Here is a 27822-nt window from a genome sequence, read left to right as displayed (position 1 = left end):
ACCCCGAAAATTCAGCTAGGGCTTATTTTCGGGGTTGGTCCTATTTTCGGGGAAACACGGTACCAAACCAACACATTGGTGAGAATAGAGGAATGATTTGGGAAACACTAGAGACATAGAAACATAGACTGTGATGGCAGATAAGAACCATTCGGCCCATCTAGTCTGCCTAGTTTTCTAAATACTCTCATTAGTCCCTGGCCTTATCTTATAGCTAGGATAGCCTTATGCCTATCCCACACATGCTTAAACTCCATCACTGTGTTAACCTCTACCACTTCAGCTGGAAGGCTATTCCATGCATCCACTACCCTCTCAGTAAAGTAATACTTCCTGATATTATTTTTAAACATTTGCCCCTCTAATTTAAGACTAAATCCTCTTGTTATGGTAGTTTTTCTACTTTTAAATATAGTCTACTCCTTTACTGTGTTGATTAATTTTATGTATTTCAATGTTTCTATCATATCCCCCCTATCTTGTCTTTCCTCCGAGCTATACATGTTAAGATCCTACACTAAACAGGGGTAGGCAACTTATCACTTGTGTGTTATGCATGGCACTCAGGGTGTTTTGGCATGGCACGTGAGGCAGCCAACCAAATGGGCCAATCAGTATCTCCTCACAGATATACATTGAGGAAAAGCATCTCTATGGAGACAGTTCCATGTAGAAGATGGAGATGCTAAATATTGATCCTGCAATCTTTTTAGGGCTGAACCTAGGAAGCCCTTCGTGGGGCTTTCAGAGTGACAGCCACTAGTGATGGACCTAGGCAGCAATTCTCTTTAAAAAGGCATCCTGCAGAAACAGGCTTTAGACACCACAACAACTACATTCAGCTCTTTTGTTCTAGTGCCTGTAGTATACCTTTAAAAAGCCCAAAGAAACAAGACCACTGATGGTCCCCCACCACACATACAAATATTATAAGCAATCCTCCCACATCACACCGCACACATACACACAAAACCTTAGACAGCCCACAGGTAGGGCACATAAATACAAAAATATTTTATGCAACCTACATGCATACACTTAATATCATAAACAGCACACACATGCATTTAACCTCAGACAGCCCACTCACATATATAACACATTGGGTAGGGCACATAAGTACAAAAATATTGCAAGCAGCCTACATACACACACTTAGTATCATACACAGCACACACATACATTAAACCTCAGACAGTCCACACACATACGTAACACAACAGGCAGTCCGCATACAAACACAAAATACCACAAACAGTCCACATACACATGCAACAACACAGACAGTCCCCACTAAACACAAATACAACAACCAACTCACATACACATATTTATCAGACACATACTTCACACCTAAGGCAGTCCGTATAAAAACACACAAACACAAACAGTTCATACACACACTCATAGTACCACAGACATACATTCATAACACAACATGTAGACCACACACACAATACCACAAGCAATACAAGCTAGCAATGTCCTCCAACACACACATGCATGCAAAACCCTATAAGCCAACCTCATCCACACACACAATACCACAAACAACAATGCATACACTACACACAGCCTGTATATATACTCAAATAACAGAGCATATAGCCCACACACATATACAACCTCACAAAGCATCCGCTGAACACATACATAACACACGCTGAATTCTTCAACTTACATTAATGTTACTTTAAAGACTACAATATGCACCCTAAGGATTACTGCCAAAAGGTTGCCTATCCCTCTCTAGAGTAGGGTAGATTATTCCTATTACCATTTATATTTTACGCACTCCTCTGTCAGAAGTGCTGTGTTACTCACACAGCTTGAAATTTCTCTGATTCTAAAATACTGAACAAAGTGGTTGAATATACATTTGACTTTTGTTTAATATTGTTAAAACAGGAATTATTTTCATTTGATTGCTTTTCAACTTCAGGATAAAGCTTTTTAAAGTTATTCCCACCCCCCACCCCCTTTCCCCACACATGTATACACAGACACACACACCGATGCCAGTTGGAAGGAGTCAGATATATATTCAGTGGGTAAACAAATACGTAAATGTTCTGTATGCTTATTTAATCTGACAACACCTTGTTTAACAGTTCTGTGAACAATGCAACTGGGTAAACTTTGAACAGTGTATGTGTAAGCAAGGATAGATCTGCCACTCATCCAAGCATGCTTTCCAATTCATATTATCTTTCTGCGAGCATGTGATATGTCAAAACCATAATAGAACTTCTTGAAAAGACCTGCACTGCTGATTTTTTTTTTATATACATACCGTTCATTTAAAAGACCAATATATAGTTACATAGTTAGAGCGGAAATTGTAGATGTCTAGTCTAGTGATGCAGATGTAAAATAACAGATGAAATTTGTATCTTGTAATACCTTTTTTATTATACTAACAGAATTTTGAAATGACAGGCTTTTAGACTTAGAAAGGATGGTTCTCCAGAAAGCTTGTCATTACAAAATTAGGTTAGTCCAAAAAAAAAAGGTATTAAAAGATACGAGTTTCATATGTTATGTCATATGTTTAGCCTTTCTCACATCAGTTTTGCTGTTGATTCACACTAGGAAAAAAATCCTTATTGACCCCAAAATGGCAATCAGATATCTCCCTGGATATAATCTGATTACTTTCTATTTCAACATTTTGGATTATACCAAAGTTGTTTCCATGCACTTTTTACTGTGAGTGCCCTGACTTTTTTATACTTCCCACATCTAAATTAATGCTTCTGTTTGCCAGGGGTCTACATTTAATAGGGGCCACATTGGGAGATTAACATCAAAGGAACGCTCCAACTGTGCAAATTAATATATTTATTTTTAATGTTCCTGTGTTCTTTAGAACTTTTATATTAAGCAACCCAACTTCCTGCTGATAAGTGCAATGGTTATCCAGGGAGAAGCATTCTCCTGCCGTCAGTTGCCTCTTCTCTTCTGAGATTATTGGTCCAGGTGATCTGTCCAGGTGATCTCATAGAGAAGCATTTGGGACTTACTGCGCAAGCAAAGCAACCACCACACTCAGCCAATAGATTCTTCTTACAGAGCAGATTTGAAACAAATGCTTCGGAGCTGTCACTCCGTCAATATGACTGTCTGTTTGACTAGAGGCATGTTTGTGGCCAAATGCAAGTGTTTTTCTGAAATTTCTTTTTTTTTTTACATTACCAGACTGCAGGGACAGGGTCTGCGCACAAAAAACACTTTTAGTCTCCACTAAACTAAAAAATGCAATGAAGATGTAAACAGTTTATTAAGGCAGTTGGCTGAGACTCGATAAATATTGGATCCCTGTTACAACCAGTGGGATCTCACTAAGATGGAATCAGGACCCATATTAGCACCTTGATCCAAAAGTTAAAGTCCCCAGCTTTAGAACACAACCTGCGGAACTTGGTGTTGCCTATTTTTAAAAAAAATACATTTTCAATTACCCGTTAATATGGGCAGACATTTAATTGATGTTGAATTGATGTGGAAATACAATTAAAAAAAAAACATCAGCAGATGCAAGATAAACTTCTTTGCTTTTAAATAAAAAAAGTATGATGTATCAGTTTGAATACTTTGGTGAAACAAGTAGTTACCATATCAAGTCTTAGTGACCCATGCTATATAAGTACATAATAACATCGATATAGCATTTATTATGTCAAGTTCCATTCTGTCACCTTTTGTCGCTCCTTTTCTGTTAGAGTTTGTTTGGTGTTTTCCATTTCCACATGATGGAACAGTGTTTCATGTTTTTTTGTATGGTCCATTAGTTTTTTCTTGGTCTACAAAGTACAAGAAATGAATTACTTAAGATATATTTCCATCTTGTTTATTTTGGTCATTTTTAAAAAAGGCTGTAATGTTCTATTTATGCTATACTTTCAGCTATAGCAAACTTTATATCAATATGTAAAATGTAGACTTATAAGAGCAGGTCGGGCAATTCATTCTGCACGTGCATTTATGTAGTGAGGGGCATAAGGCTATCCTAGCTATAAGATAAGGCCAGGGACCTAATGAAAGTATTTAGAAAATTGGACAGACTAGATGGGCCAAATGGTTCTTATATGCAGTCACATTCGTTGATTCAAAGTTTATCAGTTACCCTGCTTGCTTATGCTGTTATAAAGTATTGTGAAAACAGCCAACATGCAAATACATAATGGAACTAATAACAGTAAAAAAAAACCTATATTTTGCTCAATTCTTTTGACAGTCTGAAGACAGACACTAAGAGCCATATTTATCAATGCACCAGCAGTGCTATTCGGTAATAAAGTGCAATCACCATGGAAACCAATATGGTAGAATAGTGCTATTGACATGGAGTACAACCATTAAGTTGAAGTTTTGTTGTACCTGTTTTTGTAACAGTAGCACTGTCTTTATATTTCCCTAACTGTAAATACAACAATTTACTGTAATATCATCATAAAATCAGGGGATTGCAACTATAAAAGGAATACTGTAGCATATCTGTATTGTATCCTAATGATGCATAATAATGCACTGCCGAGACGTCCTGATCAGGTTGCATCATCCTAGAGGCATGACAATAAAGGAGCATTTAGGAATGTAGTGTATGCAAGGCGACTGCTGCAATGCACCTACAATTCCTCCATGGAGAATTTTGTATTCAATGATTCTCTATGGCCAGCCATGACCCTGACCATAGCGGTGGCTGTTAAAGTGCCTAGAGTGTTTCTTTAAAGAATTTACTAACGCATTAGGAATAGAAACCTGTATTCCTAACGCTTTGTTGTCCCTGTCCCTAGCTATATAGCTCCTCCCTTGTGTGCCCCATTAAAATCCTAATATTAATGATTTTCCTCAGCTTTTTCTAGCACTGAGGCTTTTCCTATACTTTAATATTAATTAGCACATGCAGTATATACATATATACATAAAGTACATAAATAACCATTTTATTCCATTATAAGAAAGTCTGACTTGTATTTCAAACAGCCCTATTTTGGTCTACATTGTGCAATACCTACTTAGAAGTAACTCAAGAAATAAGATAGAGGGGCGGAGCTAAGCGCCATGCTGAACGGTCGCACTGGAGACGAGCTCCGTGCAACAAATGCTCCTAAGTAGCCAAAAACGGGAGAAAAAGTTTGCCGAATCGACGGGGGGGCAACCCGAAGAAGGGTGACCCTACACTTAAGAACCAAGAGCTAAGCATTCCGACCGATATCGGAGGCTCCTACTCGGGGATAGATCTGAGGCCTACTAGAGGCCTATCCGGACAAAATAAGAGACCGCAGCAACTCACCTGGAGGTCTCCCCGACATACTTCCTCCCCCCCCCCGCCGGAGAGGGATATCCCGGCACCTGAAGCCTGACGAAGCGAAGACTAAAACATAGAGGTGACTGTCCCACTGAGCCAGCACAGCACCAGCACTACCCGGGCCCCTGGGAGGTAGCCAAGATGGCCGCCCAGCGAAAGTCCCAACAGCGACGCACGCAAGTCCAAACTACCAGGAATCCCTTGGGGGACTTCGACCGACTCTGTGCGAACTTCTGGTCAATGCTGAGCGACCGTGGTATGGCTCGCCACCTGGCAGTGAAACTAATGGCCACCTGGATCCGACCGGCAACCAGGAGGCGCCATTACCAGCATCCAATACAAGCACCCAGAGAGACAACTAGACCCCGCAAACGCCGTCGAATCCAAGGGCGGGAAGCGGCGCCATACTGCATGAGAGAGCATAATGGCCCCCACACTCGAGAGAACAAGATTGCCAAACCGGCATCCCACACAAGCTACTCACCAGCTCCAGGAACTGACGTCCAGCGAGGTTCGCATCCATCCCCGCACAGCATGACTGCAAACCGGAGAGCTGACTCGCCGACCAACACACTCCTAAGAGACCCAGGGATGCCAGGCGCCTGCACACCGGGGAGACCGCGCCAACTGCACCGACCGACGCAGGGGGCACACACTCAGCCCCAACACGGCATCGGCTGATCCAACAGGGACTTGGACTCAATAGCAGGCATAGTACTCGGTGTAAACCCAGCCTCATATGCCCCAATTGAACTTCCACGAATCTCTGCCAACAACGTTATTTATGTGTTTCCACTACTGTTTCCTGTTAAAATATAATTCCAGTGGTATTTCAAGTCATTTATGCTATCTAAGTTGTTGCCTAGCTAGTTACTTATATTATGAGCTTTAATTAAGCGCCCACTAATGAGGGCGGCAAAAAGAAGCGTCTGTACAAATTGCTTTAAAATTATTTTTATTTTTTTATTCAAATGTGCAACCACACTGTTAGGCAAACGTAGTACATTTATATAATGCAAGGCTAACCAGACTAACGATGTATGTATGTTTAATCTCCTGAAAAACACTGACTTACAACCATAACTTTAAATATTACTTCTGCTGATGTAGCCTTTTTGTATACACATGACCTTGAAGCATCGATTGCTACACCAACGGTAACGAGCAATAGGGAGATGCATTTCATGTTACATGCCAGCTAGCTTATCCTCCCAAAATGTTGAAGCCTGTTATTCTTATTTTATTATAAAATTGTGCAGTCAATTTTATGGCAAGACAGGAGGCTTCATATTTGCTTATCTTTCTTTACTGTAACTCCCAGCAGCAAAGAAATGGTTAACAGTTGTAAATAAAAATTCAACCAATCATAGCATATCACATAACAATATAGTGCCATCAGACTCCTCCCACTTCCTCTTTCTTTGCTGCTTGCCTCCCAGGTGAGTCTATTCCAATAACACTGCTTACTCTAATTCATTGTTTTATTATATTGTCATTTCTTTTTGACTCTAAACAAAGATTTTGTATATTAATACTTTTTCTTTTATAATGCTTGTTGCTTTAAGGGCACCTTGCTTCACCTAATTCGTTTATTTCAGATGTTTATTTTTTTCGTCTATTTATTGTTATCTTATTGGGTTTGATAACCCTTGTATTTTATTTTAGTCTACTTTCGATCCTACACCTTTTATTTTCCGCCGGGCCGTTCTCTGTTAATTACAGGAACGGCCCGCCGGATTATTGCCTCCCCCTCTGTCTATCAGTGACGGACTCCATTTCCCAAAGGAATCCGTTAACTTGCGCCGCATTTTCGCGCCCTTTTTTCGGCCGGCAACACCTTCCCTCACAACGCGGCGGCCATCTTGGATCGCGGTATCGCTTTCCTTCAGACGGACCCCGCGGCTCTGACAGGGAACACGCTCTGATCGCCGGTCTCAAAGGTAAGTCACAGCCACTGAGATTTAACCCTTTCCCTAAGGGTTTTTTTTAATAATCTTGGTATCCCGGTTTGTACAGCCGATTGATTTTTTGTTTCCTTATCTAAATTGCAGGTACCTTGCTTCAAGGATTAACCTGCTCATTCCTGGGTGACCCCCTCTCTGTTTTTTCAAAATAAATAACTTATCTCAATATAAATTTTAATATTATTATTATACTTACTCTGTTGTGGCTGACACCACACTGTTACTGTGGGTGACCCCCACCTTTATATTGTATACTTCTCTATACACACTACTGTATTTCCTTGTGGGTGACCCCCACTTTGGTCCTGTGGGTGACCCCCACTCCTTCTCACCATAACCTATTTTTTTCTGAAGCTGCTCAATAATAGTGGGTGACCCCATCTTTTTTACTGTATGTATACATTTATACCTGCCTCTTAAGGTCAGTGGTAGAACACCACTTATTGACTGGGTAACACCCATATATATGTTTATCACTTTTCACCTTGGTGATTAGATCCACTTAGTGGGTGAACCCCACCTTTTCTCTATATATACATAAATTTATACCTAGCTGAGTTGCCTCATCTGCTTGTCTTCAAGACTATAAATCAATTATCATAATTAAGTCAATCTGCCAGCCCTGTAATTATTATCCATTACTATAATAACTATGTCTGACCGCCAGGACCCCGCTATCTCTGCGGAGCTTCGGGAATGGCTTTTCTCCACCATTGCGGAGTCCATTCCCAAAGCCTTAGCAGCCTATCAAGAACAGACTGCTCCAGAGGTTCGCCCCTCTACGCATCTACCCTCTGATTCAGAGGATTCCCATTTTTCCGACCAGGAAAGCGCCCCGCGCAAAAGACCCTGGAAAGGGAATAGCGCTACGGCGGGCAAAGGCAAAGCCCCTGCCAAAGTTTTAAAATATTCTCTGCCTCACACTGTGCAGGACCCTACCGATCCCCTTGAGGGCTCCACTTCACGTCTCGCTGGCCGTATTTTAAATGATTACGACCTGACGTACTCTGATGAAGACTCCATGGCGAATGTGCCCCAGGAGTCCTCAACTTCGGAGTTCGTTAAGGAGACCTTCCTTAATCCAGATATAAAAGGTGGCCCCTCATCTAAGGAGTCTGTTTCAGACGTTCTTTTGGACGCTTCAGGCCTTCCCTTGTTTGACCCAAGGACAATTCGTCATCCACGATCTGCAGAATGGGCCCCTCCTGATCATATTGCCAATTTTTGCAAAATGTGGCTTCGCAAGCCACTGGATAAAGAAATTAGGAACAAACTAAGGGCGGAATGCCCAAGACCCACTATACCAGGCAAAGTTGCCTCTACCCCTGAATTTGACCCTATGCTGGTCACTTATCTGAACAAGTCTGGCAAAGACCCTCGTAAGGGTATCGAACAAGGGTTAAAAACAACCCAAGACAAGCTGTTGGACGTGTCCGGTCCTATAGTCCAAATTTTTATTCTGGCAGATGAGGCGCTCACTAGCGGAAAACTTGACCCGCACACAGTCAGGGAGTGGGCTCAACGAGCTCTGTGCCTGTTGGGTAACGCCAATGTGGCAATGTCCGTAGAGAGACGGAAAGCAGCGCTTTATAAGATTGATGGCAAAATGGCAGATTTAAGTTCGAAAGAATTGGGGCCAGAAGCCGATGGTCTTTTGTTCGGCGACAAATTTATGCGAGACCTCTCTAAGCATGTCTCAGTTTTTACAACCCTGAATAAGGCCCAATCCTCATTACGGAGGGTTTTTAGGTCCCAATCTAGTCGTTTTTATGGGAGAGCTGGTCGCTTTCGGGGTCGAGCTACCAGTAGGGCAGCCTTCCAAGGCTACAGACCCCGCCCCACAGACTATTGGTCCTCAGGACCCACCCGACCATACCACAGACAACTCTTCAATGCAAGAGGCTCCTTCCGAGGACGTGGTTCTGCATCCCTGCGCGGACGCACTGCTTCAGGTAATGGACCTTACTTATTTCAAAAATGTACCAATTGCTGGTCGACTAACCCTTTTTTTCCAACAGTGGAAACTGCTCTCTCAGGATCACTGGATCCTTCATACAGTCAGGGGTTTCAAGTTAGATTTCCTTACACACCCCATTCAACACGGTTATCCGACACCTCTCGAGATGTCGAGAGTAGACAAACAGATTTTGACTTCAGAGTTACACAAACTTCTAGAAAAAAAGGCGATCGAGCCTTCGCCCTTCCCACAAACATTCATCAGCAATATTTTCCTAGTACAAAAAAAGACGGGAGAACACCGTCCTATTATCAACCTAAAACAATTGAACCAATTTATCGTATACCGTCATTTCAAGATGGAGGGTATCCATCTCCTCAGAGACCTACTCTGCGTGGGAGATTGGTTCTCCCGATTCGACCTCAGGGACGCTTACCTCACGGTCCCTATCGCACCGAGTCATCGTGCCTTTCTTCAATTTCTCTGGCAAGACGAAATATGGCAGTTCACCTGCCTTCCCTTCGGTCTTTGCTCGGCTCCTTGGTGTTTCACCAAGTTAATGAAACCGGTCATAGCTCTACTTCGTTCCCAAGGAGTACGCTCCATCATATATCTAGACGATATCCTGATTATGGCCCAAGACCAACATTTGCTTCGCAAACACACAGACATGACCTCTGCTCTCCTTCAAAACCTCGGTTTTGTCATAAATTTCCAGAAATCAGATCTGGAACCCTCTCAGCTGATCCAATTTCTGGGGTTTCAAATAGACTCGGTTCAGGCAACTTTGCAGCTGCCTTACCAAAAAATCAAAAACATAAAGAGAGAAATACGGAAGTTACTCTCTTCGCAATGGCCTCGGCTCCGAGACCTTGCTCACATTCTTGGACTTCTGTCCGCATCAATTCAGGCTATATTTCCCGGGCCTTTACACTACAGAGCGATGCAACGGTTGAAAACCTCCTACTTGCATCGCTCAACCTCTTACGACCAAGTCATATCCCTGACAGACGAAGTTCTCATCGAACTCCAATGGTGGCTCCGCAACATGGAAGCCTGGAATGGGAAAGCAATCTTCGGATCTCAACCGGATTTTATCCTGGAATCCGATGCAAGCCTTCTGGGTTGGGGTGCCACATGCGCCCAAACCTCTACAGGGGGTCTCTGGTCCCCTTCGGAACAAGCACTCCATATAAATTGTCTCGAGCTCATTGCTGGATCCTTCGCGATCCGCAGTTTTGCCAAGAACGCGTCCAACTGTTCCCTAGTGCTTCGGATGGACAACGTCTCGGCAGTGCGGTATGTGAACCGCCTCGGAGGCTCCAAATCCAAACTATTGTCCGATCTCACCAAAGATCTATACCAATTTTGCCTGGACAGGAATCTGTCCATCCGAGCGGAATATCTCCCAGGACCCGACAACCTAGTCGCAGACTGGTTTTCGCGTCACTGGAGAGATGCCAGCGATTGGCAATTGGACACTTCCCTGTTCCACCATATCCAGCTCTTACAGGGACCCCTCACACTCGATTTGTTTGCATCCCGTCTGAACCGTCAGACAGTCGATTTCTTCAGCTGGCTACCAGACCCTCTGTCTCTAGCTGTCGACGTGTTTCTACAACCCTGGCCACGGAAGGGAGCCTACGCTTTCCCTCCTTTCTCGATGATCCAGCGGACCCTTCACCGGGTCAAAGCGCAAATGGCCAAGATAGTGGTAATCACTCCACTATGGAGGGCTCAGACTTGGTTCCCGACCCTCCTGGAATTATCGGCAGACTATCCAATCCTACTACCTCGCTCTTTTCGGGTTCTCAGGAACCCAACGGGCGACTACCACCCGCTCGCCCTACAGGGCCACCTCCAATTGGTAGCTTGGACAGTTTCAGGGGAGCCTGGCATGTCGCAGGACTTTCACGCACTGCTCAGACGCTCCTGTGGGATTCGTGGGCTCCAGGAACCAGACGGACATACCTCGCCGCATGGCGAGTTTGGGTCAGCTGGTGTCTGGAGAGGGACCTCGATCCCATTTCAGCACCTCTTTCACCGATTTTAAACTTTTTATCATCCCTTTTCGACCAGGGTAAATCATACCGGACGATTAATATTTTTCGTTCCGCCATTTCGGCGGCCCACGACACTGTTGATCAGTCCCTGGTTGGGAAACACCCATCCGTATGCAGACTCCTTCGGGGCATACGATTGACAAGGCCACCTGCGGCTAAATACTCCAACTTCTGGGATATTTCTAAAGTTTTCCAGCTGTTGGATTCCTGGCCGTCTAACGAGGCTCTATCCCTGCGCCAACTCTCTGCGAAATTGGCACTGCTCCTGTGCCTGGTGTCCTTCCGCAGAGTTTCGGACGTTCGGGCCTTTGACTTTCACGCTGTGACCTTCGCACCGGACGGTGTAAAATTTACGATTACTAGACGTACTAAGACTAATTCCTCCTCAGTCTTTTATCCCTACTTCCCAGACAGACCATCCCTCTGTATAGCACGGTGTACCCGCTGTTACATGGAGAGCACGGCCTCACTGCGTGCCCCTACCGGACCTCTGTTTGTCTCCTACGTAAGACCCCACAAACCGGTCTCTTCACCCACGATCGCACGCTGGATAAGATGGATACTTACCCAGGCTGGGATCGACCAAACGTTTGGTGCTCACTCCGTTAGAGGAGCAGCCGCATCCTCTGCCTTTCAGTCGGGCAGCTCGTTAGCGGATATTCTATCCGCCGCAGATTGGTCAAGAGAATCAACTTTTCGAACTTTTTATTTTAAACCTACACCACACGCGGCCTCTGCTTTCATTCAAGAGCGTTAAAACAGCAAATATGAAGCCTCCTGTCTTGCCATAAAATTAGGGATTATTCTAGCTTACAGTGAACGAATAATCTAAATTTTATTAAAGACAGGAGGCGAATATTTTCCCTCCCTTCGTTCATTATGGAACCCATCCCAGGGTAAGTTTCTTTGGGTAAGTCTTTCCTCTTACTATTACACGTATATACTCTCACTATGGTTCTTGTAAGTATAGCCTTCATGTTACTCTGGTTTGGTAATACTATACCTCACTTAATTTTGATGTTACTCTGACTGTTGTAACACTGTATCACACTTGTCATTAAGGTTTAATTTATCAAGTAACCGGAACTGCCACCTAAGTGCGTGTTTATGTTTTTCTCTATACAAGAGACCATACTTTCACGAACTTCTCTTCTTCTCTCCTAGTGTGAAGTTCACATTTGTACCCGTTGGCTAATCGTTTACATGGTTGATTACTCGTACACCAGGATTCAGGTTCCATAAGCTCAAGTTTACACGGTTGACTACTTCTATCGCTGATCGGCACCATCAAGAAAGAGGAAGTGGGAGGAGTCTGATGGCACTATATTGTTATGTGATATGCTATGATTGGTTGAATTTTTATTTACAACTGTTAACCATTTCTTTGCTGCTGGGAGTTACAGTAAAGAAAGATAAGCAAATATTCGCCTCCTGTCTTTAATAAAATTTAGATTATTCGTTCACTGTAAACTAGAATAATCCCTAATTCTATGCCACAATGATGTTTAATGCTGTTTACTGTCTGGCTTGTCACAGCTGTCGTGGCTTTCACAAGCGTATTGTTATGCTATGCACAGAAAAAATAAAGAATTTAAAAAAAAAAAAAAAAAAGAAATAAGATAGAAACGTACCTTGATCTGCTGTTTCCAGTTGCTTAAGACTGAATTTGCCATCTTTTCAACTTCATTATCTAGCTTGGAGGTTTAAAAAAAACAGGATCTTCTAAAAAATTCTTTAATTTACATAGAAAAAAACATCATGTCATATAAAATGCATTTAACTCATGTTATTGTTCCATCTGACTGGAACGGAGTTGATTATAGGGGTAAACGCTGAGTAACTGTTTGACATTCCAACAAGGTTTCCCAATAATTACTTTAATTTCCTAATTCTACTTGTTAATTGAAAAAAAGATATAAATATATATATATATATACACTGAGAAAAATTATAAACGCAACACTTTGGTTTTGCCCCCATTTTTCATGAGCTGAACTCAAAGATCTAAGCCTTTTTCGATGTACACAAAATACCTATTTCTCTCAAATATTGTTCACAAATCTGTCTAAATCTGTTGAAATAATTCATCCACCTCACAGGTGTGTCATATCAAGATGCTGATTAGACAGCATGATTATTGCAAAGGTGTGCCTTAGGCTGGCCACAATAAAAGGCCACTCTAAAATGTAATCAGATAAATAGTTTAGAACAAAGTCAAGATGTTTTATTAACAATAAATGATGTTAATATTTATTGCAATTTAATTACGCAATATATTGTGAGTTTTTAGGGCTAGTTTTCATGGTATCTCACTAGAGTGAGAATTGTCAAAGGACTGTGCTTGCGCAGTAATTCAGAATTAATTCAAAGTGAATTTCAAATATAATTCCAGAACAGCCAAACTGGAAAAAAATTCTCTAATTTAGCTATCCTTCCAATTTGGTTAATTTGAAAGTCAATTCTCACTTTTGTTAATAACCTTGTTTGGTTAAAAAGAAGGATCAAATGACACCTTAGAGGTGGACATTCAGTTTATTTTTTTGGAGGGGGAGAATTTCAACATCCATCTCACCTCTAATTTAATTTAATATTAACTATCAATTCTCTGAAAATGACAATCCCTCACACATTAGAACGTATTGCAAAGCTTACTGGGGTGAGGTATCATTGTCCTGTGATGCTCTGGATGCACATGCACACGAAGCACTATGGATGATTAATTAATTTGCATGATATGCCTTGGCTGTGCCAGGACAGACTGGCATTCAAGATAAATATTATAATAAAATCTGCTCACAATTTAAGAAAATAAAACTCCAACCCATAACTAGATACAGTTAGCAATGAGATTGTGCAAAAATGTCGCTTAAAGAGTTGAGAGGGTAATAAATAGCTGAATGACCAGCATTAGCAAATCAATAAACATTTTTGCAAATACTGTATATTTGATGCTTTAAGCATTAGTGTTACGTTGTACTGCAGTACTTTGTATATGTAATGCTGGTTATACCTGCATCAATGCCGTAAAACTGTCTTTACACTGATAGCATACCAGAAAAAGGCTTCAATTTAAACTGTAGGATTATACCTTTAGTGAAAGCAGCGATTATCAAGCAAAAGCATTATTTAGAATAATAAAACTGTCAAATCTTTACCTTTTTCCTCCTCTTGTCATGCTCATCCAGAACTTGATTTGTGGGTTTTATTGCTTCCGTTTGAATGGCTGTGCCTAACTTTCTGCGAGGGAATAAAAATACATCCTATTATCAGAATGAATCCGTGACCTTGTCTTTAACTCTTTTGGGGTAAAGGGTAAATAGTGCAAAGCAAATGTAGTATTAGATCCACACCAAAAAATCGTTAAACAAATTACAAATATTCTAATACATATTGAAACATCATTTATCTAGAACCAATGAATAACGAACATAAAACATTTGATGCATAATTTGTCAAAGTAATGCAGATAACCGCTATAAAATAGGTAGTAGGATTCTTCTGCATTCATAGAGTCACTTCATATAACGATGGCACACAGAGTTTATAGCAAATACTGTAATAGAATAAAATGAAATGCGCATATTTGTCTAGTACAATATATCGATGGGATTTTAGACTCTTTTAAATGAAAATAGGTTATTTTTAATGACAGATGGAGTTAATGGCATGTGGATATGACCCCTTACCAACTCATTTGTCCTATTTTCAGCCAGTATACAGACTTATCATAACAGTTCTCTCATTTCTTTTTTATTGATCATATTAATGCTAATATCTGTTATTTATAGCAGACAGGTTCGCAAAAAGAAAACATAATAAAATCTGAAAAGGCAGATAATGTAACACATCCACTATCGCCTTTTTTTGGTCTTTGGAAGATAAATCTAGAAGGATATCTTCAGAATAGAACCGAATGTATATGGAATATATTATACATGAATGGCGGAGAATACAATTTTTAGACCAAAATACACAGTCGGAATATCTTCCGACTGCCAACGTTCTCAGATCAGCTATTTTGTTTAATAATTTGCACATTTCCTTATCTATTTTCCATTCTTCTGAGTGATCGATACTCCCTTATAGGGGACATTTAAACACAACTTTTTTTTCTTATCAGTTGTCCACATTTCCAGTTTTATGAAGAAACGCATAAAGTAACGAATTGCAGAAATTATTATGAACATAGTTGAACACATTCGGTCTCATTTAGGTTTGATTGCAAATTAAATCTTCTGTGTTTGATCATTTTGGAATTTTGGAAATCATTGAGTAGCACATACTTCCGATAGAAAATCTCCCTGGGGGATACATGGGTTCCTTGCCTTCCACATATATTTTGAGTGGGAAGTAGCTTGGGGAATTACCATATATAGTATATAAATACTGACGACTAGTGAAAGACAACTCCACCACCCATTTGCAAACCTGTGTTCTAAAACCTGTACACCGTATAATGAGAAATTGTTGCTCCTATAAATCTTTTGCTGCAAACATTGAATTACTGGGGTGTACACACACTTGAGAAGTGATAGATGATAATCATGAATTTCATTTAAAATCCCTAAGTCTGGTGAAACTCTGTCAACATCATATCTTCATTCAAATGATAATAATAGTCCATTCAACTCAAAAGAACATTATGATATTGGATGTAAATATGGTGCTTTGGGTAAATAAAATCTAAATTTTCTAGCACTAGTTTTTTACTCTTGTCTTGACCCGTGTGCTCGTATGGTATGGATCAATGTGTACAAGCTTCCTATTGTTAACATGAATAAAAACTCATTCTGCTACAACTCTTATTTCTCTGGAAACATTTCTGTACATAGTACAGTAACTTCAATACTGTAAATTGAGGATCAGACCATCGTGGAGAATTGATAGGACACATTATAAGAGATTACAAGAGATAGTGATTTTTTTTTTTTACATAAACGGAAAAAACTAAGAGGGCAAACAAAATTATATTTAATGGATCACAACTGTTGGAATTGTTTACAAATCAAAATATATATTGCATAATGACTGATACAAGAGTATGCAACAGAGAAACCGCTAAAAGAACATTATAGTGTTAGGAAAACGGTATAGTTCCTTGTCAGCTGTTTGGGAAACCAACCCAAAGGCTGTATTTTTTACTTTGTTACTTCTGCATGTAAGTTTAATTTTCTGGTCCCTGAGGAAGTTCCAGACTGTGAACGAAACGCGTAGGACCTCATTTTAAGCCTGTATTCCAATTTTTATTGCTGGGTGATGTTTCATCCATAATAAAATCGTTTTATTTTTTCCACCATCCTGGAAGTCCTGTTTGTTTCATCTATCCTTTTGGAGCAAGTGGAGGAAGACATTAGCCCCCCATTATTATCGGGGGAGGCACCCTAGAGCGCTATCTTTCATCTATATCTTGTGAGTGCATTTCATGTACACTTACCTAATATCAAATATAGATTTACACTATGTATACTTTTGTCTTTTAATTTTAGACTTCTCAGCCGCATCCCAAATATTTATGGTTGTTTTATATATTGCATAATGACTGATACAAGAGTATGCAACAGAGAAACCGCTAAAAGAACATTATAGTGTTAGGTGAACAAACGGTATAGTTCCTTGTCAGCTGTTTGGGAAACCAACCCGCCCCCTTGCAGGGAGTAAAACAAGGTATTTTACTTACTTTTCCTCCCTCGCAATACTGGCTTGTGTTGGAAAGCTTCGCCTCCTTGACTGAGATCATCGAAATTAATCATCTCTGCCTCCCATAAAAAAAGCACTGGGAGGCTAGAGTCATGTGTGGCAAAATCCTAAATGCTTTTAGCTGCAGTTTAAATGGGGCAACATTAATTGAGATAAAGTGATCTGGGTGCCTTTAGTGTCACTTTAAACACTATAATTGTCGATTTACAAGTGAATTTAAAATTTAAGGCCATGGTAGTTGACTTTAAATTTGAAATTCAATTTGAATTCCCCTTTAATTCTCACTTCAATGAATAACCTTGTATGTCAGAATGCAAATGCGTGAAAACAGAAAAGCTATGCAAATATTAAGCACGAATCAGATAATTAAGATTTTGTGTCAAAACTAACCGTACATCATTATGTGTAAGAAAATATTAATAATGTATAAAATACATCTGTTTTAAACAACAGAACAGCAAAACAAAAATTAAAATAATTTAATAAACCTATAAAACAGCACACAATCATTGTTGTATCTCTTTTACCTTCTATGATTATCCCATACATTGTGACTACGATAGATAAAATTGGTAAAACGTACTTGTGAACTTCTGCCGTTGTCTTCATTTCCTCTGATGCGCATGTCCAGGCATCGTGGATGCAACTAAATGTGAGCAGAAAGGGGATTTATGGATTTTGTTTTCACCGTATCTTATGTTTGTACATGGTATCTCCCACTAAGCCATTACAATGATAACGTCATGCAATTAGTGGGGCTTCACATTTCACATTATGCGCACTGCAAAAATCGTCACTAATAAACTGAAATGGAATAATCCTGTTTCAAGTTATACCCCGGGTTATTCACTATGGTGAGAATTCAAAGTGAATTAAAGATGAAGTTCAAATTTAAGGTCAGAGTAGCTGAGCTGACTTAGAGAATGTCCCCAGTTCATTTATTTTGACCTTAAAGTTGAAATTCATCTTGAATTCTCACTATAGTGAATAACCCGGATAGTGTGTAAAAGGAAAACAAATAACACATAAAAAACCTGTAATACTTTAAAGTAATACTGACTGATATTTGCTTAACACTCATATAAACTGCTGCCAACTGCAGGATTATAAAAATTGTGATCAAATAGTAGCAGAGGTTAACATTGCACAATACCATGTCTGGCTGGAGCTGAAGGGGTTAAAGGAACACTATAGTGTTAGGAACATATGTTGTTTTCCTAACACTAAATAGTTCCTCTGCCCCCCACGCACCTCCCACAGCGCTGAAAGGGTTAAATTACCCTTTCTTTCACTCACCTAATTCCAGTGCAAAGGACCCTCAGCACTGCCTCTGTATCTGCCTTCTCTGATGTCAGCGCCAAGGGGGAACGTAATGCGCATGCGTGGTGAGCACCCCATACCCATTAGGCCTTCCCCATAGGAATGCACTGAATCAATGCTTTCCTATGATGATCTTGAGGACGCTGGATGTCCTTATGTTAAGCGTAAGGAAGTTCCATCGTCTTTTCATAGAGTCAAACAGCAGGAAGTGTCTGGTGGCTGCATGGTAAGCAAAGTTTCACTTTGCAGGGATAAGGGGGACAGGCAGCGTTGTATTTAGTGCAAGGTTATCAAGGCATTTGTCTTGGATGGAAAAAATGCTGTGGCAGATACCTAGTCAGCCTCTTGTACTGGGCGACGCAAGAAGTGGCAAGCTGGCCCCCTTGAGGCCCCCCTCAGTTGGAATCAGATGTGGTTCTAGGCGGGCGCGAGAGAGCACTCTTCCCTGAGCTCTTCTTGCTCTGTTCCCTTGCGCGCCCTGTAGTGATGCCGGAGATTGAATATGATGTCACTCCGTCCCCAACATCACTAAGCGGCTCACAAGAGAGCAGAGCAGGAAGCGCTCAGGGGAGAGAGATCCCTCGCTGCCTTCATTGATCGCACGCTCAGCCGCCCAGCACCACAGGAACCAGCCCAGCAGCCCCACTGGACCCCAGGGCAATAGAGAATCCACAACGTGCACTCTCAAAGGTATGGACGCTGGGTTGATTGAAATTAAAACTAATAATAAATTGTGAGTGTGCTAGTATCAGTGTGTGTCTATCAATGAGTGTGTATGTATGTGTCTGTCAAATAGTGTGAGTGCCTGTCACTGAGTATGTATCTGTCTGTGAATGTGTGTCTGTCAGTGAGTGTATATGTGCATCTGTCCCTGAGTGTGTGTCTGTCAGTGAATGTATGTGTATGTGTCTGTCTGTCTGTCAAAGAGTGTGTGTGTGTGTCTTTCACTGAGTGTGTGTGTGTCTGTTAGTGAATGTGTGTTTGTCAGTAAGTGTATGTCTGTCAGTGAGCGTGTATATGTGTCTATCAGTGAGAGTGTGTGTCTGCCAGTGAGTGTGTATGTATGTCAGTCAGTGAATGTATATGTCTATCAGTGTGTGTATGTCTGTCACTAAGTATGTGTGTGTGTGTGTGTGTGCATCAGTGAATGTGTATGTGTTTGTCTGTCAGTGTGTGTGTGTGTCTGTGTCTGTCAGGGAATTTGTATGTGTGTCTGTCAATATGTGTGTGTGTGTTATGGTTCCCACGTTTCGTCATGCCTAGGGCAGCACAAAACCAAAATACACCACTGGGGACACGGGCACAGCACCAAGACCTCCAAAAATGCGGACATGCACAGTCAAGACATGAACTGCCAAACTGTGCTGTTTTTAAACTGATGACAGTCAGGGTATTGATTCTATCATTTTATAAAAAAGTTTTATATATATATATATTAAAAGTCATCCTATGTGATTAGTGGAACTGTGGCTGGGGGACTAAACCCTGCTGGTCAGGGATTTAAAGAATAACATCAGACTCCACAGACCTGAATGAGAGGCTCCTGATTGGCAGAGCCTCCAGCTGACGAGGGAATGTAGCTAACTAATAAGGCACTAGAAAACTGGAAGTAATGTTACCATATTGTTTAATTGAAATCCAGTCATACAATACTTCAGAAGCTGCAGGCCTTATGTATTACTTGGCTGTAAGAACACTCCCTAAAAGGTACACACCATACTTGTAAATCTTTTTAACAGAGAGATGTCAGTGATATGAATGATTTACTGCGTGGGTGGATATGCTCTGTAACAGTATTCTGAAATCAAACAATCAATCAATGAACCTCTATATACAATGCTCATTTATTATACAGGTACACAGAGCCCCCCTCCCAATCCTAAAGGGCTATCTACTGAACCAAGAATTATCAAGTAATGTGGTTACAATTGTCTCCTTTCTTTTTTTTTTTTCACTCACTTTTTGTTCATGTGATCTAATGCTTTTGTCAATTTGCTTGCTACCTTTTCCAGTCCTTTGGCATAAGACAGTTCCAGGTTAGACCTAAAATAATATACGTCATGTTAATTAGGACAAATTATTATTTTGATGCTTGAATCAATTACATTGTTACTCTCTTAGTTTAAAGGAAATGCAATATATTTCCAGATTGGAGCATGAAGTTGAATTCTTGAAGTTGAAAATTGAATTCTCTCAGATTTTTATATACACATATGTCCATTCAAGAAGCAGAATTCCTAAAAGCTTGGAATTTAAAATGTTCTAATTTTCCATCATTTTTAATAGCTTTCTCTTTATCAATAATTAACACGCATGAGCAATAATTAACATAGAGGAGCAAAGTGTGCATCAAGCATCACCATTGCGGTGTATAATAAAGTGTGAATAATATATGGAAAGCAAATAAATAAATAATATCAATAACAATTCTAATAATAACAACACAAAAAAATGTATGTATCATATCATACAAATACATTGTTTTTAAAAAGGTCAAAAAATCAAAAATGCAAAATGATAGATGAAAATTAAATGACACTATTTATTCATGGCCCATTCATGCATTATTTTTGCTTTTTTGTGTACTTGATGTTTTATCAGTGCAAGGCAATAAAAATACACATTTATTAGATTCTAGTTAGTTCTAAATAAAGAAAAGTAAATAATGGCATTATTTGACAAATTGTTTTTTTTTCTCTGGTTATTAATCCTTGTAAAATGTTACCAATTAATTAAAATGTAAGCACTAAACCAGCTTTCATTTGTTAAACAAGATATGAGATCAAACCCTGCACCTGGACTCTCTGCTGAAAGTGGCCTAGAATTACAGCAACTATAAGCTTGTCCCACTGACTCTCAAAACAGAAGAGGAATTTCTACGCCACATGCAAAGCTAGGTTAGAAATCTCCCGCCCCCCCCCCCCCTCCTCCCTGGAAATAAAAACAGGCAGATCATGGCACACACCCAGGTTCACAGAACACTAAACCAGGCTGTTTATGAATCACGGTATCTTTGCTACATAGAGCAGTTCCATTCAATCTACTTATTTCATGAAACCCTGGGCAGAGAATTATGGAATATGATCCTGAATGGTGGAGCCTCTTGCTGATAAGATAAGGGATATGACCTCAGTATGAACAACTCCTGATTCGTGGAGCCTCTTCCTGGCCAGGGAAAAGCCTGTCTGCTGTGCAAGTACATCAGCTTCAGCAACTCTAAATTTTTTATTTATTTTTGCATATTTGAATGCATATATTACACAGAAAAACAAAACTGGTGTGTCGGTTCCTGCTAATTATTTTTCAACAGGTTATAACATACAATTGAATAACGTAGGTGTCTCAGCATTGTTACACATATCTGTTGGATATGACAGCAAAGTGAATCTATCCCTCAGCTCTCTCTCACTACTACCAATGCACCAGAAGAGCATTGAAGAGACCTGGCTGAAAGAAGTAATCAGGTTACTTATAACGTAGCCATGCTGCGGTGCTGGCGGAGGGAGAATATTGCCCTAAGCGGGGCAGAAGGGTTGGTATGTTTTCACTGCCTTCATGTGCCGTGTGCGTCTCTCTATGTAGACAGACAGACAGACATAGATAGATATATAGACAGACAGGAAGATATAGATCATTGTGCCTCCTGGGTCTAAGAACATAGATATTGACTAATATGACAATTCAAAGTGAATTCAAAATTTAAGTTCAAAATAGCTAAAAAAAAAAGAAAAAAAACAGCATTGTTTTCCTGACACTGTAGTGTTCCTTTAAGTTTTCTTTTATGTTGATTTAAAAAACTTATTTTCATAATATATATTGTCTTACTGGGTAAGGTGGATGTGACCCTCAGGTAAGTTTATCTTTAATCTCTACATCTTCTGTCAATAATATAGATTGGATCTACACCTACTTGGAGGAGAACTTATCATGTGTGTGTTATGTACACAGCACTCCCACAGACTTCACAAGCTGATCACAGGTGTGATTACTGGTTAACCAAATTCTGAGCCATTACTGAGAAACGTGTTGGGACTTTGTTATACATATGATACTGATAAGCTGTAATATAACATATGATAAATATATGTGTTAAACTTTAGCTTACAGGCAAAATTAAACTTCTCATTTGATAAGGCAGGACTGAGTCTCCTAAACATTTCAGATGCAGGAAAATAGTCAGATTGACCAGTATTGTAACCACTTATGTTATAAGACACTGATCACATGACATTCTCCAACCTTTTTATAGCAGATAGTGGGTATATGTCCACAAATATTCTGAATAAGTATTTTTTTAAATAAAATATATATACATATATATATGTACGCACCTTTGCTGTAGAACCGACATGAGAGATTTACAAAATGTTTCTCCATTTTTAGATATATCCTTTAAGTCTTGATACACTTTTTCATACTAAGGGGGAAAAAAAGCATTAAAAAGTTAATACATAAAAAATGTGGTCTGCATTTGCATTCATAAAACAAGCAATAGATTCAAATAATTTGCCACATTATCTGTTAAACAAGAGGACTGGAAACTTTGGGGCTGTTGGGCAAATTCAAATGAATGACCTGTTTTTGCTCACAATATGCGCTGAACTCTGTGTGGTTGTCCCTACTCACGTGGATCGTGCAATATATGAGTTTAACAGATGGAGACTGCTGTCGTCTCAAGGTCTGACATCATGTACCCCTGCAACTTCCATAAGTATGATTTATGCACACCTCTTAAGATTTTAAATGGACAGAGGGGTGCATGTGGGTGTGACCAGGGGCAGGCCTGTCCAAAATTATTTTAGGTGACTTATTAATAACAATTTATGCATTGAACCCTTTCCCAACATTAAGGCGTGTTATACCATACTACAAAAGGAGAACTTTAACACTGTTAGGGTGGCATAGCATGGCCTAGCATGCCCTCCCTGCAGTCAGCATACTTGCCCTCCTCACCGGATCTGATCTAGAGGACTGCCTCACAACCAAGGCAATCAGCCTGCAGTCAATCCCGACGATCTGAGTCACGTGATCGAGGTGACACTGTGATCATATGAGTCGATCTGCCGAATTGCAAGATTGACTGGGTGGTCAGGTAGATTCACCAACATGAAATCAGTAACATTTTGTAATATTGTATAAATCATATATACAAATTTTACCTCCTATATAAATCATATATACAAATATTACAGCATAAATTAAAAATGTTAGGCCAAAGTTGCTCAAATGAAACGTGCTAATATCTATCTATAGCTATGTTCCATTTCAACTAATTTGTCCTAAAATGTTTAATATATGAGTATATGATTTTATATATGATAATATATGATGAACAACTTTAGGCCAAAGTTGCAGAATCTAACTATATTTCATTTCAGATACTTTCGTCTAAAAAACATTTTAATAATAATTTCATTAATTGCATTATTTTTTACATAATTATGTGATTTTATTAATTATATATTGGGAGACGTGCCTGACAACCCAGGCAGAATTAAATTCCAGAGAATTTAATTTGTAAGCCCTATATTTAACCCTGTAACTTTCCGAAACCCCATAAAACCTGTACATTAGGGGTACTGTTGTACTAGTGAGACATCGCTGAAAACAAATATGTGTAATTTATTGCAGTAAAACTAACAGTATTGTGACATTCACAACTAAAATACCATGCAGAACTTGGAAAATAACAACATTTGGGAGGCGGGGGAGTGAGCTCCTTGCTTAATTTGATTTTACTACAGTAACCTAGCTCCTTCGCTTGAAGTATTGCTACAGACGGATACCTGGTGGTGGATAGGTGCTACCAGGAATACTACCTGTGCACACGGGCTGCTGGCAGGACTCGACTCCAACTTGCTTGAAGTGCAGCCTGGTGTGGGCCCGACCGGGAGATGCGGCTAGACACCTTGGAGGGACTTCACTGACAGGGCTGCGGCTGAAACCCTCCCGCCCACCCCGTGCCGGTGGGGGATATCCCGGTCCCCACTGAAGCTGACTGCGTTAAACCTGCTGCACTTACCGCTTACTTCCAGCAGCAACTTTGATCTTACTGCTTCCTCAAGATGGAGGATTCACCTCACTCAGCCTTGCGGGGCCTAGGCCCATATCAGCCACTCGCTCGAGAATCTATGGAAACTGCCCTAAAACATCTGGATGCAATCTTCCAGGGCTTCTGGAAAAAGCTAAAGGAACATCAGAGAACCAAAGAGGCTCAGCAACAAGCAGACAGGCGGAACATCATTGTGCTGGAGAGAGGTGGGAACCCTCAGCGCAAATCCAGACTGCAACAGCTCACTTATCCTGTCACTTACGCTCCTGGGTCGAGAGCCTCAGGAGGTGTTGCCTCCATACTCTGAACACAACAGCTGAAGATAACGGAGAAGAGGAGATTCCCATAGGGCAAATCTGATCTGAAAGTAGATACCCATCTTGTTGTCTGGCCTCATGGGCTGAGAGCCCCAAGAGGCTTTGTCTCAATGCATCGACCACAAAAAGTTTAATCGCCGACAACGGTACTCACTATCTGGATCTTCCCACTACCCCCATCGGGGAAAAGACTTGGTGCCAAAAATGCCATCAGGACTGTGGATCTCAGATGCTGGCCCTCATTGAGGCCTAGGGCTGGAGGGGAACCCTACTCTGCAGCGGCAAGGCGGACTCTCTGGTGGACTCTCGCAGATATGTTCTATTACTTCCAATCACAGGGATAGGCTGATGCAGGTTCAGGAGCTGTTCTGCATACTGCGATACTCTGATATTATGGTATCTGGCAAATTTCAATGTGTAAAAACTTAAAATGGAGAAAGTCCTATATTTGATCTCGTAGCTTTCCAAAACCCTATAAAACCTGTACATGGGGGTACTGTTCTATTCATAAGACATAGCGAAATACAAATATGTGTATCTTATTGTAGTAAAAGCTAACAGTATTATGACATTCACAGTTAAAATTTCATGCCAAACTTGAAAAATAAAAACAATTCTTAATTTCTCAAAATATTTTCAATTTTATTCATATTAAATTATGTTTCATATATGAATATTAGATGTGAATTAAAACCCTCTTTCTCCTGAACAAGATAATATATAATAAATACACCTTCCATATTAAGTGTGGGTGCACTTATTATGAAAGATAAATTATGATTGGATAGACATATAGCTCAAATGTTATGTTTTCTTTTGATTAGAACTTGTGCAATTGCCTCCGTCCTTAACAGGTTAAAGATACATTGCTGAGAATTATTACTGTGGTGCTCCATTATACATTTAAACACCATCAATATGGAGCTCCTAGGAAGTAGGCACATTAGGATAGAAAACAGGAACAGATGGATTTGGACCCTAAAAATGGACTGTTCCTGCTAAGAAGGGACACTTGGGAGGTGTGATCTGCATAGCATGAAGGCGCATTCACAGAGATGCAAACTCTGTTTCCTGTGGCTCCACTTGCAAGGACCTCCACACCAAACCGTCTCTGCATTGTCTGGTAGTCTGGTTCGTCCCAGATACTGCAGTTCCATGGAAAATATGTCAGTGGGCGTGTCCAGGACTGGAGGGCACTGGAATTGTGTGCTATCAGCCCTAGCACAAACCCACAGAGTAATGGACTAACAAAGGCCCTGACTTAGTTTCTTCCTCATTTCTGGAGTATTCTGCCAGCAGACATCTCAACTCACCTCCTGCAGTGCTTAATCAGTAGATAAATTGTGCAGTGAGGCTGCAGTGCACAGTGCGTACATACCAGTAACCTGGGGGGATGGGGACACGGTTGCCCCATTACCCCCCTAATAGCTCCCCCATGCTGCTGGAGAATTATAGTTCATATATAACCTAAAATAAACCAGTTAAACTGAACTTTGAATCCTTCAGAATTATAGGATAAAATATTTTATGCAAGCATTAAACTACTAACTCCAATTTAGGTGGAAGAAACTGGAACATTCTATGGGATAGTAAGGCACACTAAGCTGTCAATCACATTATTAAAACAATGAGGATTATTAACGAAACAGCAAATTGTAGTAATTGTAGCATTGCAAAGCAATTTTCACATTTGGGAAAAGAAATCTGATTTTTAAATGTTATCTTGCTCAACTGCTCACAGCTTGGCTATTTTCACCTAAATTTCGCAGTTTGGTTTACAGTTCACTGTAATTCACTGCTTAGTGAATAAATCCAATGTATTCAATATTTTATAAAGTGAGAAATTCGTTTGCAAGTGATCTGGTAAGAATATTAACTAAACTCATGGAATGTTGACAATTCTCATGGAAATACGTGGACTGATTGCAAATTGTAGACAGAAATTGTACAATATAAAAAAAAATTGTTTTTACATTTTATCACAATTGCTTGTATGATGACTTGGATATTAGTCTGTATAATAAATACTTTTTTTGTAAACCTTTTAAAAATGTACTTAAAAAAGCAATTACAATTGATACTGGTAATTTAAGTATTCATATGAGCACAGTGTTAACAATAAAACAACAAACAATTGGTTGGCATTTTTGTGGGTTAAACGTAATTACTTTTCGTCGATTACAAAATAAAGTATTTTATTTGTATATAGAAGAAACAAAGATAAACCACTGTTAAAAACAAACATTGAGAGTAGCCTAATTAGTTAAAACTTGTATTCCTGCAAAAATCTGGCAATTATTTGAATTCACTAAACTCAGAAAGTATGTTAGTGAAACTTATATAACCTAATTTGTATAAATTTAGCCAAATCGTGATCAGGGTTTTTTTTTACCAAAGTGAGAATTCAAAGTAAATTTCAAAATTAAGGTCAAAATAGTCAGCATTTAGATCGACTACTTTGGCCTTACATTTGAAATTCATTTCGAATTCAAAATAACCCTCGTGAGAGGGTTGGGGCATTTTTCAAATTAGCTGCTTTTTACTTATATTTTGAAATCTGTTTTTTAATTCACTTCAATTCATTTTTTATTTAATGAACCCCTGTGTCTCATTTCTTATCTGCAGGAAATGCATTAGAGATACACATAGTGTATGATAGCTCTAGATTGTAAGCTCTTTCAAGCAGGTTCCTCATTAACCTTTTGCTCCTGTAACATTTTGTAATTGTCCCATTTATCGACAGATTTCCCTATTTATAATATTGTAAAGCACTGAGGAATAAGTTGGCGCTATATAATATGTAAATAATAATATTAACAACTAGCAATTAATGTTACTGTTTTGTATATCCTTAATTATTCATGCAATATATCTAAACATTTCTTTTCTTATCAAAGATCGAAATTCATATCCAAGATATTCTAAAGATAATTTCTGCTATTTAGAGCAAGTTTGTATTGATTTATATCTTAAATAAATACATAATTAACTTACCGTAGAGCCTGTCAGGGGGTTTTTCATTGCGAAAAGGTGTATTCGAAAACTAAAGCATTAGGGTGAGGCAAGTAAGGTAGGGAAGTTGCAACGGATTATGGGAATTGTGACAATTATATCACATGTTTACTGAGGCTTTATGCATAT

The 27822-nt window shown here is 39.8% G+C and overlaps 1 protein-coding gene across 1 annotated transcript in view; it reads right to left on the bottom strand.

Moving 5' to 3' along the window:
* The window catches only part of NOSTRIN (nitric oxide synthase trafficking), a 42826-nt gene extending 15004 nt beyond the window's left edge, over positions 1-27822 (bottom strand). Inside the window, exons 1-7 of the mRNA XM_063428630.1 lie at positions 27676-27822; positions 22644-22729; positions 20272-20355; positions 17576-17638; positions 14451-14532; positions 12927-12989; positions 3699-3803 (exon numbers count right to left, since the gene is read on the bottom strand). Of these exons, the coding sequence (XP_063284700.1) occupies positions 3699-3803; positions 12927-12989; positions 14451-14532; positions 17576-17638; positions 20272-20355; positions 22644-22729; positions 27676-27702 (510 nt within the window). The 5' untranslated portion in view covers positions 27703-27822. The remainder of the gene's footprint in view (positions 1-3698; positions 3804-12926; positions 12990-14450; positions 14533-17575; positions 17639-20271; positions 20356-22643; positions 22730-27675) is intronic.

Source organism: Pelobates fuscus, chromosome 8 (assembly GCF_036172605.1).
Source record: "Pelobates fuscus isolate aPelFus1 chromosome 8, aPelFus1.pri, whole genome shotgun sequence".
Classification (NCBI taxonomy): Eukaryota; Metazoa; Chordata; class Amphibia; order Anura; family Pelobatidae; genus Pelobates; species Pelobates fuscus.
This window is presented reverse-complemented; position numbering and strand designations above follow the sequence as displayed.